This window comes from Macaca thibetana, chromosome 16, assembly GCF_024542745.1.
Source record: "Macaca thibetana thibetana isolate TM-01 chromosome 16, ASM2454274v1, whole genome shotgun sequence".
Lineage (NCBI taxonomy): Eukaryota > Metazoa > Chordata > Mammalia > Primates > Cercopithecidae > Macaca > Macaca thibetana.
This window is the reverse complement of record NC_065593.1, coordinates 47,685,690-47,707,684: the sequence shown is the minus strand read 5'-3', so window position 1 is coordinate 47,707,684 and position 21,995 is coordinate 47,685,690. Positions and strand designations below refer to the sequence as shown.

The window sequence follows — 21,995 nt, the reverse complement described above, 5'->3', positions numbered from 1 at the left end:
CTTCCCCAAGAATCCATGCCCTTCCGGATCCAAGGAGGCTGGCTCAGACAGCACTGACTCGGGGCCCCCCAGTTACTGTGCCTAGCTGCAGGAAGGAGGTGAGGGGTAAGAAAACAGGAAAAAGCAAGAGAGAGTAGCCACAGTTTTCATGAAGAAAAGGAGAAGGAGCCAGGTGCGGTGGCTCACACTTGTAATCCTAGCACTTTGGGAGGCTGAGGCAGGTGGATCACTTGTCAGGAATTCGAGATCAGCCTGGCCAACATGGTGAAGGCCCCGTCTCCACTAAAAAATACAAAAAAAAAAAAAAAAAAAAAAATTAGCCGACCATGGTGGCACATGCCTGTAGTCCCAGCTACTCAGGAAGCTGAAGCAGGAGAATCGCTTGAACCCAGGAGGCAGAGGTTGCAGTGAGCCGAGATCACGCCACTGCACTCCAGCTGGGTGGACAAAGAAAGAATCTATCTCAAAAAAAAAAAAAAAGGTAGAACTTAGAATGACAAAATGAAGGTTTAAGAAGTAGAGGCAAAACTGTGTTCACTGTCTTCTCCATGCCCGCCTCTCTCCCGCCACCATTGCCGCTGTGCTTGTCGACTTTGTGGTTCAGAAGGAGGCCTGGGTTGTGGGGCGGACACCTGGGTGGAGTCTCCAGCTCTGTCACAAACAACACCACTGTGGTTCTAGGGAAGTCCCTTGATCCCTCTGCAAGGAGGCTTTGTTATAGTCCCTGAGGCTGAGTAATGGTGATGGTGGTGGTTTGGGTGGGCAATGTAGGGGAGTCAGAGCTCTGGGTGTAAGTCTCTGAGTGAGCTGCTTTGTGACCTTGGGTGAGTCTCAGTGTCTGCATCTGTGAAATGGGGATAAGAATATTCACCTTACATGGCTGTGGGGAAGATTCATTCAGATAAAGCACATGAAAAGCACTTTATAAGCTGCCTCAGTCTGTACAAAGACCGATTACGGTACTATTAGGCTGTCTTTCCTACCCTCGGCATCCCCATTCTCAAATCCCGGCTCAGCAGCACGGGGTCACGGGGGTGCAGGCAGCCAGAGCAGACTGCCAGGAGATGCAGCTTGGCCCCTTAGTGTGCCTGTTGCAGTTGCTGCCAGGAGCTTGAGTGGAGCAGAGGGGTGGAGAGAGGGGCATAAGCTCATCTACGGTTGCTATGGCGCCCCATCCTGGATTTGCCCATTTCTCCTAATGGAGCAAAGGGCAGGCAGAGGGAGGGAGAGAGGGAGAAAGAGCACAACTGGTGCCTTCGTCTCCCCTTCCCTCCCATCTCTCTCTCTGGAGCAGATGTGGGTGGGGGATGGAGGGAGCCTGGATACTGGATAGGAGGGGAGGAAAGAGTTGGGTGCCAGGATTAAGAGGTTTGAGACAGTGGGCCGCACTGAGAGAGGAGGGGGCAGGGCCCTCATACCTACATCCAGAAGCCAGCTGGTGACGTTAGAGAAGAAAAAAGCAGGCGAGCCAGCACCAGCGTGAGAGGGAGAGGGAGAGAGGAAAAGGGAATGCCAGCATAGGAAGCGTGGAGGCAGACAGCCCCCAGACTACAGCCAGCCTCTGCCTGGGCTCTCCTGAGCCTGGATCCCAGGGTCCTGAGAGCTGTCCCAAGGATGGGCACCAGGGGAGCGGTCATGCCCCCTACTGTGTGGGGGCTGCTGGGCTGCTGTTTCATCTGTGACTGGGCTCTGGGGGGTCCGCGGCCCCCCCGCTCTCTGCCCCCTCTGTCTTCCCAAGTCAAGCCAGGATCTGTGCCCATGAGGGTACCCCCAGAGGGGGCTGAGGCCGCCCTCACTTATCTCTACTCCGGAGATGCCCAGCAGCTGTCACAGGCGAATTGCAGTGAGCGCTATGAAGCGCGTGGGGCAGGAGCCATGCCAGGGCTCCCCCCAATCCTACAGGGAGCAGCGGGCACCCTTGCCCAGGCCGCCAATTTTCTTAACATGCTGCTGCAAGCCAACGACATCCGTGAGTCCAGTGTGGAGGAGGATGTGGAATGGTACCAGGCACTGGTCCGCAGCATGGCCGAGGGGGACCCAAGGGTGTACAGGGCTTTGCTGACCTTTAACCCTCCACCAGGGGCCAGCCACCTACAGCTGGCCCTGCAGGCCACCCGGACTGGGGAGGAAACCATCCTTCAGGACTTGTCTGGGAACTGGGTGCAGGAGGAGAACCCACCTGGGGACCTGGACACCCCTCCCCTGAAGAAGCGGGTGTTGACCAATGACCTAGGGAGCCTCGGCAGCCCCAAGTGGCCACGGGCAGATGGATATGTGGGGAACACACAGCAGGTGAGGCTGTCTCCTCCTTTCCTGGAATGCCAGGAAGAACGGCTCCGACCTGGCTGGCTGATCACACTCTCTGCCACCTTCTATGGACTCAAGCCAGACCTAAGCCCAGAGGTCAGGTAAGTGGGTTTGTGCAGGATTTGATGTGTGTGTGGGGATGTAGGAGAAGGAAGTACAGGTCCCCTCAGCTGTGCATGGACCATTTGGCACAAACATGTGCATGCCTGGAGGGCACACAGATGTGGGTGTTTGTACTCAGCTGTGTGTACTCACAGTCGGCTCTGGGAATCTGTAACTATCTATTAACACATACAGGTATGAGTGTACATGTGTATAAATCAATCCATATTTATCTGGGTTTATGTGCTTGAGTACATGCAGGAATGTCTGTGAGCCTGTGCATATACAAATAGGTATACATATGTAGCATACATCTATATGCAGGTATACACATGTGTGTAGCGATATGTCAGTATAGCCAGGTGTGGTGGCTCACGCCTGTAATCCCAGCACTTTGGGAGGCCGAGGCGGATGGATCACCTGGAGGTCGGGAGTTCGACACTAGACTGACCAACATGGAGAAACCCCGTCTCTACTAAAAATACAAAATTAGGCAGATGTGGTGGTGCATGCCTGTAATCCCAGCTACTCTGGAGGCTGAGGCAGGAGAACCGCTTGAACCTGAACCCAGGAGGTAGAAGTTGCGGTGAGCCGACATTGCACCATTGCACTCAGTCTGGGCAACAAGAGCAAAACTCTGTCTCAAAAAAAAAAAAAAAAAAGAAAAGAAAGAGATGTGACAGTATAGACAGGCAGAGGTCTTGGCCCCCCAGGCCTGAGGAGGGAGTGTAAGAGGTAGGAGAGGTCTTGGTGTGGATGACAGTGACAATCTATGCACCAGGCTTGTCAGAGGAGAGCCGGGTGGGCACTCCAGGGGTTCAACCTGCTGCTGTCTAGCAATTGAGAGCTGTACAATGAGGCTTCCCAGGAGAAGGAAAACTTTTTTTTTTTTTTGAGACAGAGTCTCGCTCTGTCACCCAGGCTGTAGTGCAGTGGTGCAACCTCAGCTCACTGCACCCGCAGCCTCCCAGGTTCAGATGACTCTCCTGCCTCAGCCTCCTGAGTAGCTGAGATTACAGGTGCATACCATCACGCTTGGCTAATTTTGTATTTTTAGTAGAGACGGGGTTTCACCATGTTGGCCAGGCTGGTCTCAAACTCCTGACCTCAGGTGATCTGCCTGCCTCAGCCTCCCAAAGTGCTGGGATTACAGGCATGAGCCACCATGCCCAGCGGAAGGAAAACTCTTGAGGGGGCTTGGAATCAAAGCTCTTTCTGCCAAGGAGCTGGCTGAGTCCCCAGGGCCAACTCTTTACACCAAGCGGCCCTACTATCCTGCCAAGCAGAAGCTTGTGATTCTCCTCCAGTAACTTACCTCCTCCCTCAACCACAGGAAAGAAGGATTGAGGGTCCTATTGGGAAGGGAGCAGCAACTGAGCCCAGGACTGCAGGACATTCAACAGTCAACACTGCTTCTCCAGCTCTGTGTCCCCATTCATTGTTCCCAGCAGGATTCCCCTCCTGCCAGCATGCAGCCTGGCTCCTTGCCAGCTCAGCCCAGAGCAGAGACTGGGGAGCTGCTGGTCCAGGCAGTGCCAGGTCAGGGCTCCTCAATTTCATATCTCCTTTGCTGTGATCAATTCAGACCTGGCTTGGGCAGAGAGAGGAGATGGTTAACAGCTGAGCTGATCTCTGTGTGTGTGCATGTGTACATGCATGAGGAAGTGTGAAAATCCTCTTCAGAGATCATCATGGCTCCTGCCATGTCTTGACATGTGCCCTCTCTCTACTCCTTGATAGAAACCAGGAAATGATAGGATATCAAAAAGCTGAGGGGTGGAGAGAACAACCTGGTAGAAATAAAATTGTTGTCCACAGAGACAGTGAACATTCATAATACTGGAGAAATGGAATGCACGCATGCCCTTCGCACACACTGCAGGTGCTGGGCTAAAGTTTGCAAAGACTGCGTTGTCCCCAGATCTAGTGCCTGTAGGGGCAGAAAAGTGTGATCCCTTTCCTCACTCATCATAAGGGTCACAACACTCCTATAACAAAAGACAGATTAACAAGAGAAAGGCATGACGAATTTATTTTTTTTTTCCTTTTGTTTGAGATGGAGTCTCTCTCTGTTGGCAGGCTGGAGTGCAGTGGCATGATCTCAGCTCACTGCAACCTCCGCCTCCCGGATTCAAGCAATTCCCCGGCCTCAGCCTCCTGAGTATCTGGGACTACAGGTGCGTGCCATCACGCCCAGCTAATTTTTGTATTTTCAGTAGAGACTGGGTTTCAGCATGTTGGCCAGGATGGTCTCGATCTCTTGACCTCATGATCCACCTGCCTCGGCCTCCCAAAGTGCTGAGATTACAGGGGTGAGCCACCGCTCCTGGCCGTTTTTTGTTTCGTTTTGTTTTGTTTTTTTGAGATTGCCTCTCGGTCTGTCACCAGGCTGAAGTGTAGTGGCGCGATCTTGGTTCACTGTAACCTCTGCCTCCTGGGTTCAAGTGATTCTCCTGCCTTAACCTCCCGAGTAGCTGGGATTACAGGCATGAGCTACCACGCCCGGCTAATTTTTGTATTTTTAGTAGAGACAGGCTTTCTCCATGTTGTCTAGGCTGGTCTCGAACTCCTGGCCTCAGGTTATTTACCCACCTTGGCCTCCCAAAGCGCTGGGATTACAGGTGTGAGCCACTGCACCCCGCCTATTTAGCCAAAGTTTTACATGACACAGGAGCCTTCAGAAATGAAGACCCAGTGGCAGAGGCTCAGTGGCTTACACATATAATCCCAGCACTTTGGGAGGCCCAGGTGGGAGGATGGCTTGAGTCCAGGAGTTCAAGACCAGCCTGAACAATATGACCAAAACTTGTCTCCACTAAAAATAATTTTTAAAAACTAGCCAGGCATGGTGGCACAAGCCTGCAGTCCCAGCTACTTGGGAGGCTGAGGTGGGAGATCAGCTGAACCAAGGAGGTGGAGGTTGCAGTGAGCTATGATCATGCCACTGCACTCCAGCCTGGGCAACAGAGCAAGATTGTGTGTCTAAGAAAAAAAGAAAAAATAGACTCAGGGAAAATTGTTCACTGTTATGCTTAGATTCCATGAAGCATGGTCAGCCCTGTAGAACTGTGATTGGACAAAAAAGGCTATGATCTAATGGTGGTAGACTAAGTAGGGAAACTCAGCCAGGCCTCTGTTCAGCTTCCTCTTGGCCTGTCTATGTAGCATCCTTCCTCCCAGGTAGAGGGCAGGATCCCTCTGGAATGAGGGTCATATGACCTACTTACTATCAGTCAAGGCAGGCCAGAGAATTTCTTTATGACCAGCTCCTACACAGAAAGGTAGGGGAAGATGAGAGTAATATTTCTTGGTTTTACATCTCGCTCTGGGGGAGGGGGATTCTAGTGTCTATGACCTGCCTTGGGGAAGGGGAATTCTGGTTTCTAGAACTCACTTCAGTGGAGAGAAAGAGGGATGGGAGACAAGAGGGAAGGAGAAGGTCGGAGATACCTTACTTCTGAGCCCTTCTAATCTCCTTTAGTTCAAAGTCCTCAGCATGCCAAAGTGCCATAATTTGGAGCATCGTTTTCTGGGCCCCAACAACGCCCAGGGACACACATCCACTTTGGCATCCATCACTGTGCCCCTAATTGTCAATTCACTGCCGTAGGGGGCAGGTGCAGATGGACGTAGATCTCCAGAGTGTGGACATCAATCAGTGTGCAAGTGGCCCAGGCTGGTACTCTAACACACACCTGTGTGATCTCAACAGCACCCAGGTAAGGATGAGGAGGATGGGGGGGCACTACTAGAGTCCTGCCTCCCTCCCCTTTTCCCATCACTGCCACCACACAGCTCCCAGGAGCAGCAGACAAAGCTACCCCAGCATCTCAGGGCTAAGGGGAGTTCCTAGTGATTGGCAGAGGTGAGATACCAGGCTTTTAAAAAGTCAGGTTACCTACAGCCTGCCCTCCCTTCCCCTATTCCCCCTACTCTTGCCCTCACTCCTTTGAAGTTTCAGTGTTCCTTCCTGTCTGCTCTCCTTTCTGGTACTCAGTGCTCCAGGACCCCTCCCCAGGGTGACTTCCTGAGCCTCAGTTACTTATCTCCTTTCCTTCCCCGGGAACACATTCTTCATGTAACACAGCTCTGGGCTCCTCTTGGCCCACAAAGGATGTTCCATTGGTCTGTCTACAAAAGGATATTCCATATTGCTGAAATAAATGGAATTGCTGGTTGGGGTGTAGGAGGAATCTAACCAACCAAGGAGCTCGAAGAGGCCTGGGACCGGTGAATGTGATGGAACCTGGGCCAGATGCAGGTCAATTCAAAGCTATGGGTGCAGGTGACTCACAATGATGGAGAGCACTGGCTGGTAATCATGCAAACCCAGTATTGGGAAACTGGGAGGCCAGTGAATTCACCCACTCCATGGTTACAATCACTGCATGCTTGTTCCTGAGCTGAGCTGAAGCCAGAGCGAGCCCTGTGACCTGCTGGGGCTGGCAGGCATATTGTTCTGTGTGCACAGGTGGTCCTACTGCTCTTCAGGGAACATGTGTCTGCAGCTAGAGGTGGAGGGATGGAAAAGGACTCCCACCATCCAGTTCACTGTTTAACCCAGACACATGCACTTCTCTAGGTGCGTGTTTGTCTAATTGTACAGACTGTGGCAGGAACAGAGTGTAGTTCGGTGGTCCAAGCAAGAGGGGAAGTTGGACCACAGCTTCACAAGCACCACACACTAACCCTACTAGGTGAGGTCAGGGGCTTGATATAGAATCTTCCAAGGTTTAACCCCTTCCTTTGCGTCACTGATGTCTGTTCCCAGCCACTCCCTACAATAGATCTGACCTCATTTGCTCATATTCCCTGCCTGGCTCTGAGGTCTGCTCTGTCCCCTGCCGGGCAAACATCAATAGGAGGAGGTGGAATAAAGGCTGGCCTTGGCATCCCACCAGCCTGGCATTAGCCTGGCATTAAGGCTGGGAAAAACAGTCCTGTGCCAAAGCCAGATGGTCCCTGATGAAGGAAGCTGCTCCTCTGTGGGGGCCTTTCCAGTCTATTTGTGTGCCAAAGATGGAAGCTGATGGGGACCCTTTGAAGTAGGATGTAGGCACACAAGGCGTGGCTGGGCTCAGAACTTTCCCTACTTCCATCTCCCTCAGTACCTTGCCCTAGCAAGAGCTGGGCACTAGGAAATGGGTCTTATGAGGCTCCTGTCACTGCCGGTCTGAACAAAAGGGTGATTTCTCCCTGGGCTCTTCGCTTAGGATCTCTTTGGGAAGAGAGAAAACAGCAGGGGCCAGGTAGGGTTTCCACAGAGGGAAGGCTTCCCAAGAGCTAGAGAGGGCTTCTGGAGGGATTCCCTAGTGTGGACACGAGTCCCATGGATAGGGAGGTAGATGGACCCTCCATCTCTCCCAGGAGGGAAATTTCTTCCAGAGATAGCCCCACATAAACACATACTGTGTTTGTTGTCCCCATAGTGTGTCCCCCTGGAGAGTCAGGGCTTTGTTCTTGGCCGCTACCTCTGCCGCTGCCGACCTGGATTCTACGGGGCAAGCCCCTCTGAGGGTATGTAAGTGTGATGGGGGCCAGACATGCGTTTTACAGGAGAGGCTGGTTGGGTGGGTACATCTGGGGAAGAAAGCCAGATTGGGGTGAGACACTGGGAGGGAACTTGTGGGGCAAGAGCAGAAGGTTGAGAGAGGCAGGAAAGGCAAGCAAGTTGCAGTGTGGGGGTGTCTGCACCTTCTGAGTATGAGCTTATAACATGCAAATATGATGCAAGTTGACCTCTCAAGGAGCCCTAGCCTGGTGTCACCTCTTCCTGGTACTCTTCCATCCCAAGGAAGCACCCATTCCCACTTGTCCCTGGAGCCCCAGATCACAGGAGAACAGGGAGAGGGCTGTGGTGACTATCAGGAGAAAAGGCTGGGATGTCAGGATGCTCTAGCTGGGCCCCTCTCCCTGCACCCATCTTATTCTTTATAGGGTTAGAGGAGAGTGCTTTCCAGACTACCGGGCAATTCGGGTCCCCAGAAGGCAGATCTGGGAGATTGCTGCGGTGCCTGCCATGTCCTGAGGGCTGCACCAGCTGCATGGATGCCACACCGTGCCTGGTGGAAGAGGCCGTGGCTCTGCGGGCTGCCGTGCTGGCCTGCCAGGCCTGCTGCATGCTGGCCATCTTCCTGAGCATGCTGGTCTCCTACCGCTGCCGCCGGAACAAGGCAAGGAAGGCCCTACACCTCCTGCGCACATGTCCGACCCGTCTCAACAGGAGACCTGAGATTACCTAAGACCAGAATTTAGGAGAAATTGGTTCTAATCTCGATTCTAAATCTAACTCACTATGTAGCATGATGCAAATGATTTCTCCGCCTTGGACCTGCTTCCTCATCTGTAAAATAAGGGCATTGAACTTGATTCAATAAATGCCAGTTGAGTATCTACTCTAAGCAAAACACTGCCTAGGCTCTAGAGGAAGTGATCTGGGCTCGCATGGAGCTCCCAGTTTAATGGAGGAAGCAGACATGTAAATAAAATGACAGCACAGTGAGATGGGGGCAAGGATGGAGGTGTCTGTCAGCTGCCGTGGGAGCTTATAGAAAGTCATTCTGCCTGAGATGGCATGGGAAAGACTTTCTGGATGTGACATGAGCCAGGCTTGAAGGTTAACTGGACACTTACTGGGCCAAGAAGGGGTACCCTGTTCTAGACAAGGGAGCAGCCTGACGCAATGCTTGAGGAATGAGTAAGATCCCTTCCAGCTCCAGCAGCCTCTGATTTGAGCCTAGGTCTGCAGCAAGGCCCTAAGTGGGACTGGGAGGAACACAGGGATGTGTGTGGGGGGATGATGTGAAACCTTGGCCTTAGCCATGTTTAGTGCCAGTGGAGTTGAGCCTGGGGTGACAGGGGGCATGGCTATGGGTAGAGAGGGCAGAGCCAGTGTTACAGGGTGAAGCCTTAGCTCAGGGCCACTGAGTTACCCTTCACATAGGCTTGAGAGCCTCTAGAACCATCGTCCAGACTCTGCTCATATGCCTCTCTCCTTGCTTCACAGAGGATCTGGGCATCTGGAGTGGTCCTGCTGGAAACTGTCCTTTTTGGATTCCTGCTGCTTTACTTTCCTGTGAGTCTATGGCCAGAGGCTGGCCCCACCTTCCAGCATCCCCCACAGCCAAAACCTGGCACCCTCCAAGCCCCAGAACCCTTCCTCTTCTCTGCCCTCTGGAGGGGATTCAGAGACCACAGATTTCCCCTACTCATACCCACAAATGATAAGCTCTATGAGCTCTGGAGCCCCAGGCTTAAAAGAGCTCTGTGACTTGCAGTGTGATTTAGGGCAAGTTACCTAACCTCTTTGACACTTCAGCTGCTCCTCTGCAGAATGAAGGTGGTGATGGCCCTATTGCGGGGGTGTTGGGAGGATCCACAGTGTGCTTAGCATAGGCCTGGCCCACAGCAGAAGCACAGTGGAGAGCAGAGATTTTTGCCCCTTCCCACCAGGTCTTCATCCTATACTTCAAGCCCAGTGTATTCCGCTGCATCGCTCTTCGCTGGGTGCGGCTGCTGGGTTTTGCCATTGTCTACGGCACCATCATACTCAAGCTTTACAGGTACGGCCTGGGACAGACTTTGCCCTCATGCTGCTCATTCCAGACCACCCCAGCTCACTCATGGAATGGTGTTTTTCAAAGCCAGACTCTTGCCAGCCCCACTCCCCTGTACCCCCAAGGCCAACTCCCATCACCATAGCCTTGTCCTCCATGTTACTTTTTGCGGGGGTAGCAAGAGGCAGCAAATCACAAAAAGGATGGAAGGACAAGTACCTGTGTGGAGGAGAGGGCAGCAATGGACAGACACCAGGGTGCTGGTGCCCTCTTCGCGGTCCACCCAGGTCTCTGCCATCCACCCTGTGTATTCTAACCCTCGCAGAGTGCTGCAGCTCTTTCTGTCTCGAACGGCCCAGCGGAGCGCCCTTCTAAGCAGCGGGCGGCTGCTGCGGCGCCTGGGGCTGCTCCTGCTACCTGTGCTGGGCTTCCTGGCTGTGTGGACCGTGGGTGCCCTGGAGCGAGGCATCCAGCACGCACCTCTGGTGATCCGAAGCCACACTCCCACTGGCCGCCATTTCTACCTCTGTCACCACGACCGCTGGGACTACATCATGGTTGTGGGTGAGCTGCTTCTGCTGAGCCCAGCCTTCCGCTAGTCCCTGACTCTGTGCCTCAGGGATTCTCTTGTTCTGGTTCTCCTGTCTTTTCCCCAGACCCCTGGCCCAGGCTCCCCCCAGCACATCCTTCAGAGAAAGGGGTGGGACGGCTGCTGAGGTAGTGCTGGCTCTCTCCCTCCCTGCAGCTGAGCTGCTGCTTCTGTGCTGGGGCAGCTTCCTCTGCTACGCCACACGGGCTGTGCTCTCGGCCTTCCACGAGCCACGCTACATGGGCATTGCCCTGCACAATGAGCTGCTGCTTTCCACTGCCTTCCACACGGCGAGGTGAGGACGGACCCCCCTACCCACACCCCCTTCCACTCTAACACCACTCCTCACCTCTCACAGGTGAGGTGCCCCCATCCCATGCCATCCTGGCAACACTGCTATGCCTCAGCACTTTGAGGAAGGCCCCCACTTCTGGTTTTCTCCCTACCCCCCAGATGTTCCTTCTGTACTCCATGCCTGGCCCAGGTGAGGAGGCCCCCAACACACAAGAGGAGGAAGAGGACCTTCCTCCTAACTCATCACCCCTCCCAAAGCACCTCTCCAGCACCCCAACATACCCCTTTCCATGCATGCTCAGTCCTCCCTGCCTTCTCCCCTTACTCCTCAGCCATAAGAGCAGCAGTGTGTCCATAAGGACCAGGCCCTGTGGTGGAGGCAGTTAACCCACAGAGTGGGCCTAAGAGTCTGGAGCACAGGTCTGTGCTATACACAGCCAAAGAAAGTGAGCTGGAGTAGTCTGGGAGGGCTTCTTGGAGGTGGGGATTAACAGGATTGAGGTGGGACCTAAATCCTGGAGATAGCAGGAGAGGACAGAATGCCCCCTCATCCTAAGGATATCAGGGCTAGGGCTGGGGTGAAACGCCAGTGAGAAGGCGAAGTGGAAGAGGCCATTCCCACCTGTAGTAATGACCTGTGCCCCCATCCCGCCCCAGGTTTGTGCTGGTTCCCTCCCTGCACCCGGACTGGACCCTCCTCCTCTTCTTCTTCCACACCCACAGCACCGTCACCACCACGCTGGCTCTGATCTTCATCCCTAAGGTAAGGCCCTCCCCTCCTGCCTGTGAGGCCGACCCCAGCCCCTCTGTCTGGGGCACTGTGGAGCTGTTGTCTCGCAGTGCCCTCTGCAGGCCAGGGTGAGGACGACAGAAGTTGCTGGGTGAGTGAGCAGAGTGCCAGGGGCCCTAAGCTAGGAGCCGACTTGAGTGGAGACACTCTCTGCTTCCAGTTCCTGGACAAGGGAAAGAAGAGCCAGGGCTGGAGGGGCTCCCTCCTGCAATTGGAAGGTTAGCACACTCTGAAAATCTACTCAGAAGCAGGTACACAGAGAGAGGTGGGAGAGCTGAAGGACCCAACTAGGAATTGCAGGGTCAGGGACTTGGAACCACCCCACTCTCTGAGCTAGAGAAGGTCAGGGAGGATGAGGGGAGTAAAACTCTAAAGATCCCCAGAATTCCAAATCAGAGAAGGGGGTGAAGTGTCATAAAGTAAGGATGCGTTCCACAGGGCTGGTGAGTGCAGGAGTGGACAGGGAGCCAGGGTGAGTCTTTTTCCCACTCATATGCTCCCCTGCCAGTTCTGGAAGCTGGGGGCTCCTCCCCGAGAGGAGATGGTGGATGAGGTGTGCGAGGACGAGCTGGACCTGCAGCACTCGGGCTCTTACCTCGGCAGCAGCATCGCCTCAGCCTGGAGCGAGCGCAGCCTGGACCCTGGAGACATTCGGGTATGTGCCACCCTCCCTGCCTCCTTTCAATGCTAGCTTTTAGCAACGGGGCAGAGGAAGGACTGGGCCCTGCCACCTGGGCTATGTGCCACTGCAAGTCCTCTTCCCTCCAAGACCTGCCCTCTCCCTTCTCCACCACTGGCCTAAACTGATTCCCCTGACTCTATTCAAAGGAGGCCACACACACCCAAGTGAGAAGACCCCAAAGCTCCAGAATGAGATCCTGGAGGCTCAGGCCATGTGGCAAGCTAGAGGCAGGGCCGAGAGTAGAGCCCTACTCCCTCACATCCTTCACTCTCACTCAGCAGGGGCATCAGGTCGGTAGCAGACTAAGAAATCCCTCAGCTGGCCGGGCACAGTAGTTCATGCCTGTAATCCCAGCATTTTGGGAGGTCGAGGTAGGCGGATCACTTGAGGTCAGGAGTTCAAGACCAACCTGGCCAACATGGCAAAATCTCGTCTCTACTAAAAATACAAAAATTAGTAGGGCATGGTGCTGCATGTCTGTGGTCCCAGCTACTCAGGAGGCAGGATCACTGGAGCCTGCTAAGTTGAGGTTGCTGTGAGCTGAGATTACACCACTGCACGCCACCCTGGGTGACAGAGCAAGACTCCGTCTCAAAAAAAAAAAAAAAAAATCCTCAGCCCCCAGCAAAGCAGGCTGGTTGGTACCTAGGGACAGCTGTGGGGTTGGGTAGTTCAGGTGGCCACCAGGATCCCCTTTCCCTGGACCTGACAGGTCTTAGAGAGAGGAAGTTCTTCCTGGGTCTACACTGGAAGAGCATGCTTATTTTAATTTATGTGCTCAAGGGTATCATTATAGTCACCAGAACCCTAACAAGAGGCTCAGTGGGTAAGATATAAGGAGAGCTGATAATCTAAGCCCATTGTTTTATATAATCCAGAGTCTAGGAACCATTGTGGTGAACCCCTCCACCTCTACTGGGGCCCTCTTCACACCTGACTTGTTTACAGGCTCACAAAGCAGAGTTCTCCGCATCTCCCGAGTCCTTCCTTGTCCCAGCTGCCTCTGCCTGTTTCCCCCTTGTGTCCTCAGCCTCTAAGCTCTGCCTGCCCTGCATCCTGAGACCCCAATCCAGCTGAAGGGCCAGGGAGTATGGAGGGACAGCTCCACCTCGACTCTCCACTTTCTGGAACACAAGCCAATCTGTGGCCCCTATGCTGGGTCTGGGGAGAAACCCAGAACAGAAGACTTTTAAAGCCCTGTTCCATCACTTACACCTGAACACTGCACATTTCACACCCACTAGTCTCATCAATATCAGATAATGCTCTTAAGGAAGTTAACACTGGTCACCCAGGTAACATTGCTTTACAGAAGATCCAGAGGCTCAGAGGGAGGGGTCATGAAAACAGCCTCCAGGCACACAGCATATTGAGGGTCCCCAGGCTACTGACTTCTCACCAGACCACAATGCCCCAGAGAAGGGGGTACATCTGAGCCCTCTGAGCTGACTGGATCTGGCTGGGACTCAGGTTGGCAACTGGTCTCACAGGAACAAAGAGGTGAATTCTGAGAGTTTTAGAAGCAGGGATGAGATACAGCTTGATGGAAAGAGATCCCTCAGGGAAAAAGGTCTAATTAAGGGCAGACTAACAGACAGCCAGAGGATGGAGAGAGCTCACCTGCAGCCCTGCTTTCCTTCCTGCCGCCCCACAGGATGAGCTGAAGAAGCTCTATGCCCAGCTGGAGGTCCATAAAACCAAAGAAATGGCTGCAAACAACCCCCACCTGCCCAAAAAGCGTGGCAGCTCACGCCAGGGGCTGGGCCGCTCCTTCATGAGGTACCTGGCGGAATTCCCCGAGGCCCTGGCCAGGCAGCACTCCCGGGACTCAGGCTCCCCAGGCCGTGGCAGCCTGCCCGGCTCCTCCCGCCGCCGGCTCCTCAGCTCCAGCCTCCAGGAACCGGAGGGGACACCGGCTCTGCGCAAGTCCCGCAGCACCTATGACCAGCGCAGGGAGCAGGACCCGCCTCTTCTTGACTCACTGCTGAGGAGGAAACTGGCCAAGAAGGCCTCTCGAACAGAGAGCAGGGCGGTGGAGGGGCCCCCTGCCCTGGGCTTCAGGTCAGCCAGCGCCCACAACCTGACGGTGGGAGAGAGGCTACCCAGAGCCCGGCCCGCCTCTCTGCAGAAGTCGCTCAGTGTGGCTGGCTCCAGGGAAAAGGCCTTGCTCATGGCCAGCCAGGCCTACCTGGAGGAGACCTACCGGCAAGCAAAAGAGCGGGAGGAGCGGAAGAAGGCCGAGGCGGCCATGGCCAGCCTGGTGCGGAGGCCATCGGCCAGGAGGCTGGAGCGGCCTCGAGGGGCCCCCCTGTCAGCTCCACCTTCCCCTGCCAAGAGCAGCAGCATGGACAGCTCTCACGCCTCTGGGAGGCTTCATGAGGAGGCTGGGAGAAGGCTGCCTCACCCACCTATCCGGCACCAGGTCTCCACCCCCACCTTGACCCTGTCTGGGACCTGCCTGGGAGAGCCAGGGATGCTATCTCCCACCTCCACCTTGGCGCCAGCTCTGCTGCCGGCTCTAGCTCCAACCCCAGTCCCTGCCCCAGCACCAGTCCCAGTACCCCCTCAAAGCCCCAACTTACTCACCTACATCTGCCCCTGGGAGAACGCAGAACTGCCAGTCAAGAAAGAAAATGTGCCCCAGGAAGGCCCCTCAGGGCCAGAGCAAGGCCACCACTCCCCTGCCCCAGCTCGAGCCAGGCTCTGGAGGGCCCTCTCTGTTGCAGTAGAGAAAAGCAAGGCTGGGGAGAATGAGATGGACGCAGAGGACGCACATCACCAGAGGGAAGCTAACGATGCGGACGAAGACAGGCCCAAGATCTTCCCTAAATCCCACAGCCTCAAGGCCCCTGTTCAGCAGGGTTCCATGCGCAGCCTGGGGCTGGCGATTAAAGCTCTGACCCGTTCTCGGAGCACCTACAGAGAGAAGGAGAGAGTGGAGGAGAGTCCCAAGGGGCAGAACAGCGGGACTGTGGGAGAGAGTGTGGGGGCACCCTCTCGATCGCCCAGGCTAGGCCGGCCCAAGGCAGTGAGTAAGCAGGCCGCTCTTGCCCCCTGTGATGATGAGGAGTCCCTCCAGAACCAACAGAATGCTCACACCAGCAGGATGCTCCAAGTCTGTCAACAGGAGGGCAGCAGGGAACAAGAAGACAGAGGCAGGAGGACATCCCAGGGTCTAGGGGAGCAGAAAGCTGAGAGAGCAGGTAAAACAGGGCTTGCCACGCTGAGGCAAGTTTCCAGGGACAAAAATGTCAAGCAATCAAAGGACGCCCCTGTTGGGTGGCAGGAACTGCCCAAAATTGGCATCCAGTCCCTGGGCAGTGTTGACCACAGGGTGGCAGAGGTATGCCCCTGGGAGGTCACTGAATCAGAAACACGTCAGCCAGATAGTGGCAACAAGGCCGAAATCTGCCCCTGGGAGATGAGTGAAGGAGCCCCTGAGTCGAGGGCACTAAGACAAGACCCAGGTGACTCCCAAGAAAAGAGCGGGGAGGCCCGCGGAAAATCGGAGCCCACGGATGTGGTTCCCATGATGCGGAAAAAGCCAGATAGGCTGGTGAGGGAGCAGGAAGCAGTGTGTCCCTGGGAGAGTACCGATCAAGGAGGTCTGTGCCCTGGGTCAGCTCCTCAGGACCCTGGCAGAATCAGAGACAAATCTGAGGTTGGGGGCAGTGTGGAGGCCAGGAAGGTGGAGAAGCCTGGGTGGGAAGCTGCTGGCTCAGAAGCTCATACATCTGACATCGCCAAGGCAGAGCTGTGTCCCTGGGAGGCAAGTGAAGGAGGTGAGGATGGGAAACCGGCCCTAGAGGTAGTGAAGGATCTCCCTCAGGAAAAGCAGAAAACCAGGAAAGCAACCTTTTGGAAAGAACAGAAACCGGGCGGAGACTTGGAGTCTCTTTGTCCATGGGAGAGTACAGATTTCCGGGGCCCCTCAGCAGTCTCAATTCAGGCCCCGGGAAGTTCAGAGTGTTCAGGGAGTTTGGGTAGTGGCATTGCTGAAGTGTGTCCGTGGGAGGCAGGAGATGCTCCTGCTATCCGGAAAGCAGAGATCTGTCCCTGGGAGCTGGATGATAACGTGATGGGGCAGGAAATGCTGAGTCTGGGGACAGGTGGAGAATCTCTCCAAAAGGAAAAAGCCTCCAGAAAAGGAAGCTTTGGAGAGATGGGGGAACACACTGTGAAAGCAGTGCAGAAATTAAGTCAACAGCAGGAGTCAGTGTGTCCCAGGGAGAGCACGGTCCCTGGGCCCTCCAGCCCATGTCTAGACAATTCCTCATCCAAAGCTGGTGGCCAATTCCTATGCAATGGAGGAAGCAGAGCAACACAGGTGTGTCCACAGGAAGATCTCAGGCCGGAGGCACAGGAAGCAACACCTGCCAAAGCAGAAATCTGTCCCTGGGAGGTAAATGAAAGAACAAGAGAGGAATGGACATCAGCACAGGCACCAAGAAGAGGAGACTCTCAAAAGGACAAGGAGAAAATGCCTGGAAAATCAGAAATCAAAGATGTCACAGCTTGGGAAAAGCCTGAGGGGCAGATCCAAAAGCAAGAAGCGGACAGCCCCTGGGAGAGTGTGAACCCTGGCAGCTTCTCCCCACAACCACATCCTCAAGACACAGAGAGACCCCAAACCCTTCTCCAGATATCAGGCAGTGTGGGAAGCAAAGCTGCCGACATTTGCTCTTTGGATGTGGAGGAAACCCTGACTGCGGGGAAGGCAGAAATCTGTCCCTGGGAGGTGGGTGCTGGAGCGGGGGAGGAAAGGGCTTTGGGAGCTGAGGACATTAGGATATCTCCAAACGATACAGGAAAGGTTTCTGCAGATCTTGGACCCAGGGAGACAGCTGTTACTGTTCCAGAGAAGCCACAGAAGCCAACCCCAGAGTGGGACGTGGCTTGTCCCTGGGGGAGTGTGGGTCCAGATACTCTGGATGCTGATGGACCAAAAGCTGGGTTCCAGGAACTGGACCATATGGGGTGCAGGCCAGGTGAGGTGTGTCCCTGGGAAGCACAGGAAGCTGCTACCAGTGAAAAAGCCAAGATGTGTCCCTGGGAGGTGAATGAAGGAACTACTGGGAAGGGACTGGACCAAGAGACAGGGAGTGAATCAGCAGAGCAGAGGGAGAAAGCTCTAGAAAAGGGGAGACTCACTTCCCTGGGAGAAGACGCATCAAAACGGATGGCAAAACTGTGTCAAGAACAGGAAGCTATTTGTCTTTGGGAAAACAAGAACCTGAGGGAATCCCCTGCTCAGGCGCCCAAGATCTCAGACTTGCCCAGCAGCATGAGAAGTGAAGTGGCAGAGGGACATTCCTTGGAAGCAACAGAGAAGGCAGACCTGAGACAAGACCCAAAGGTAGGTTCCTTCCCAGAACACATAACCCAAGAAAAAGCTCCAGCTCCAAACGCAGAAGAATTCACCACCGAAGATGGGGAAAAAACAAGCCATGAGCTACAATCTGTCTATACAGGGGCGACCACTGCCCCAGCAGTTTCCTTCTCCCACCCAAACAGACAGCGCCCTGACCAACCTAAAGCCAGTTCCCAGAGACTGGTCAGCACTGGGGGCAGGGCCGCTGATGTGTGTCCATGGGATGTGCCTGATGCAGGTGTATATAAACCTGACAGAAGTGCCAAGGCCGAGACCTGTCCCTGGGAAGTTACTGAAAGAATCCCTGTCAAAGGGGTATCAAGGCAGGATGGAAAAGGGGACTCTCAAGAAGAGAAAGGCAGAGCCCCAGAAAAATCAGAGCCCAAAGGTGTGCCAGTTCAGAAAAAGCCAGAGATGGCAGACTTCAGGCAGCAGGAGGCTGTGTGTCCCTGGGAGAGTCAACATGGCAAGGATCTGTCCCCACAGCCAGCCCCAGATGCTTCTGACAGCAACAGAGGAAGTTCTGAGGCAGCAGGCAGTGTGGAGACCAGGGTAGTGGAAGTGTGTCTGTGGGAAGTGGAAGAGGCTCCCTCTGCCAAGAAAGCAGAGATCAGCCCTTGGGAGGTGGGTGGAGGAGCAGCAGAGGAAAGGGAACTGGAACGAGAATCACAAGGGCAAGGAGAGATGTTTCTTCAGAAGGCAGGACCTGGAGGGACTGAAGAACACTTCTCAAAAGCAGCAGCAAAGCCCAGAGAGCAGGAGGTAGTCTGCCTTGGGGAAGGCACAGGCTCAGGAGGGCTCTTGCCCCAGTCAGGTGCCCTGGACCCAGAACTCAAAGTCAGCCCCGAAGGAGCAGGCAGCATGGGGAGCAGGATGGCAGAGCTGTGCCAATGGGAAATCACAGATCCAGAAGGAAATAAAATAAAGGGTACCATGGCAGACATCTGTCCTGGGGAGGAAACTGGAGTCCCACCTGAGGAATCTGGCCTCCTAGCTTTAACAGCAACTCAGAGAGAATTTTTCCCCACAGCTCCTGAAAAACCACTCTGCCTTTTAGTCCATGGGCCTCTGGATCACTTCTTTCCAGAAAGCAAAATCCCCTGCCCCAAGGTAAGCAGGCCAGCCAGTACTTTCACTCTTGAAGGTGTCAGAGAACTACAAGGACCTTCAGGGCTTGAGCCAAGGACCAGCTTAGCCCCAGAGCCAAGTCTCCAGGAAGCTGAGGCTCAGTCTTCCTCCTTAACTGAAGACTCAGGCCAAGTGGCTTTTGAAGCTCAGTATGAAGAATTCACCCCTCCAACTGTCTATCCTTGGGATTGGGAGTAACAGCCTTATTAGGTGAGGTCAAACACAGAGCTAGCTTTCAGGAGCCAAGGCTCTCTCCAAGTCCAAGTGTTCCCAAAGAGCTGAATCAAAGACAGCCTGGCCACTTCCCCTCCTTGAGAAGACCAGAAGTCAACTCATCCCAAAGACAAATTGTATGAAAAGGGTACAGCTTGGACCCCAATGGGAAGGCCCATCCTCTCTTTACTTCTAACTTTTCTTCCTGTTCGAGGAAACAAAGACTGGACACTCTGCTTCCAAGGACTCCTCCCATCCACCTATAGTACTCACAACACAAACCACCCAAGTCTGGACACTCACCCACAAAGCCAGTGTTAGGGACGAAAGGAAGTCAGCTGTGCCCAGCCTGCCTTCTCTCACAGGGAGACCCAATTCTCTGAAGTCTATGACGGAGCATTTTTTGAGAAGAAACTAAACCATACAAAGTGTTGGCAACATAGGGATGGTGGACCATAGAAGGCTATAAAGGCCACCATAGGAAGCTGAAGAGCCATTTAATTGAAGCTGAAAGATAAATTGGGGGAAAAGCTAAAATGACTCAAAATAGGTGCCTGAAAATGCATTAAGGACCTTGTCATTTTGACTTTGAATCTCCTGTTTCTGCTTTATTGCTTCTCATACCTGCCTTGCTTGACTGCTGAAGCAGAAACAACTAGGCACGCTGACATCCTTACCAACATCTGGCATCCAAAGCAACGTGAGAGAGAAAGAACACAGAAGAAAAGCAATTTCCCCAGGTCCTCCCCACAGTCAAGGGAGCTCTTCCTTCTAGACATCCTTGTGTGCCTCTTGCTAGTTTTTTAGGGGGTCTCCCCCTCTTCCTGCCCCAACTCTCACCAGTCTCCAGAGCTCGCCTCACTGGCTCATTTGTCTCCCCCTAGCTTTTCAGCGCTGCCATCAACAGGACCTCTCTCTTTTGTCAAAGCAACTGGAGTCAACGGGAATCTCTGGTTCTGATGCAAGACCCACACCCCGCCACCCCCACCTCTCCCTGCCCAGGAATCACTTGCTCAGTAACAAGAGGCCACATCAATCTCCTTCCAGAGGAGCTCAAGAAAGGCGGTCCTGTACACAGCCAGCACTCTAATTCTTCTGCCCTCTGAAAGAGGAGTGCTATGGGGCAGGTTAGAAGCCTTAGGGGTGGGAAAAGGGCACTGTTGAAGACAAAGCCTTCTTTCTTAGGGAGCTCTTTCTTGGCTCGGCTCTCTTGTCTCCTCAGTTCAGGCTACCCTTGCTTAAACAGTACTAGATTACAAAGTGCTGAGATTAGATGATAATACCAGAGGAAAATGAGGAAGGAGAAAAACATACAAAGAAGTCCCAAGATTGGCAAAGGGAGGTGGGAAAGCAGGGAAGGGGCAGCTAGAGATGGCAGAGCTGGATAGGGGCACTAAAGATGGCAGTAAGTCACACCCTCTAACAGTACAACAGTACCGACACTGATGTTATTCATGGGGAGAAAAAGATGAAACAGGGAGACCAAATACCCAAAGGGAAAACGAGCCGTTAACATCTAGTCTGCATATAAATATGCTGGGTGGTTATGGGACTTCACAGAGAAAGTAACAAACTACTCCATTTCTAAAAGGGAACAGAGGAATGGAGTAACCTACTCTCCTTTGGGGACCAGATGTCCTCATTCCCTTACCTAGGGCCCTTATTCTGGGCTTTTAGAGCAGTAATTTAAGTGTGGTGTTGTTCTGGGCTCTGGCTAGTTAGCCTTACAGTTTCTGAGCTAAGGTGGATTTCGCTGTGCACCCCAAAACAATCCCGTTGGGTCTGGTCTAGCTGGAAACAGCAAAGTGGGTTTGCCGCCAAACCCACTCTTGTGAAATAAACCATGGGGAGCGGAAATAAAGAGTGCTTTTTCTTGACGCTGCAGTTGGCTCTAGCTTATTCATAATGATGATTATCTTTTTTAACATTTTTAAACAGTAACAGAAGATAGATAAGGAAAGAACAATGCCTGCTCCAAAGCTCAAGGTAGTAACACTGCAGCCTTGGGACTTTCGGTTATCTGGCTAATGCTCTGCCAGTGCCTAGGTCAGTGCTGACACTGCAGATGGTCTCTGCCTGGTCCTTCTAGCGAGCCCCTCACATCTGGAGGCCATTTGCTCAGCTGGATTTAATCCCAAGGGGAAATGGAAATTGCACTCATCCTCTGGCTCTCTGGTGGCAGCTACTGCTTAGCTGCTATTTAGGATTATCTAGAGAACCCCGAGATATCCAGGGGAGTGGGATGAAGGTTTATTTGAAGCATTGTTTTTACATATTCAAAGGAATCAATGTATTGTTTGCCCACTAATGTGCTTTTTTTTTTTTTCATTTCTTTGCTTCCTTACCCTGCAAGGATTATTTCCCCTTCCTCCATATTCCCTGGCAGTGGGTCCTGCTCAAAGCACGTCCCTTCTCTTTTTGCCTTAATCCAGGGCTCAAGCGAATAGGATGTGATCAAACCTCACTTGGGCAGTAATTAAAGTGATGTACACTTTAAGCCAAAAAGGTTGGGACTAAGTAGCATGATGAGAGTGGTTGATGAGACACCAGGGCTGTCTCTTCCCTAAGCATATATATCTTTGTTTCCATAGTTAACACTTAACAGGCTGGGCATGGTGACTCACACCTATAATCCCAGCACTTTGGGAGGCCAAGGCAGGGGATCACCTGAGGTCAGGAGTTCGTGACCACCCTGGCCAACAAGGTGAAACCCTGTCTCTGCTAAAAATACAAAATTAGCCAGGTGTGGTGGTGCATGCCTGTAATCCCAGGTACTTTGGGAGGCTGAGGCAGGAGAATCACTTGAACCTGGGAGGCGGAGGCTGCAGTGAGCTGAGATCGCACCATTGCACTCCAGCTGGGGCAACAAGAGCAAAACTCCATCTCAAAAAAAACACAAAAAAACATTTAACAGCTGCTGTGAAAACATCAGTCTTCCTTAGTGAAGCCTGGTTTGCTGCTTT

General features: G+C 53.5%; 1 protein-coding gene and 1 long non-coding RNA gene across 2 annotated transcripts in view; both read left to right on the top strand.

Annotated features, from left to right (window-relative positions):
- The window catches only part of LOC126938651 (uncharacterized), a 72,402-nt gene that overhangs the window by 42,839 nt on the left and 7,568 nt on the right, over positions 1-21,995 (top strand). The window lies entirely within an intron of this gene.
- Positions 1,547-20,889, top strand: GPR179 (G protein-coupled receptor 179). The gene is made up of 11 exons (XM_050763006.1): positions 1,547-2,408; positions 6,020-6,128; positions 7,839-7,926; positions 8,347-8,582; positions 9,416-9,484; positions 9,862-9,971; positions 10,291-10,529; positions 10,711-10,849; positions 11,506-11,611; positions 12,147-12,293; positions 13,975-20,889. The coding sequence occupies exons 1-11, from the start codon at positions 1,615-1,617 to the stop codon at positions 19,015-19,017; spliced, it is 7,080 nt and encodes a 2,359-aa protein (XP_050618963.1). The 5' UTR covers positions 1,547-1,614; the 3' UTR covers positions 19,018-20,889.

Coding starts and splice junctions, on each gene's coding strand:
- GPR179 (XM_050763006.1), top strand. CDS start 1,615: ATGGGCACCAGGGGAGCGGTCATGCCCCCTACTGTGTGGGGGCTGCTG. Junction 9,485..9,861: donor TCCTGCTGCTTTACTTTCCT/GTGAGTCTATGG, acceptor CCTTCCCACCAG/GTCTTCATCCTATACTTCAA. Junction 12,294..13,974: donor TGGACCCTGGAGACATTCGG/GTATGTGCCACC, acceptor GCCGCCCCACAG/GATGAGCTGAAGAAGCTCTA.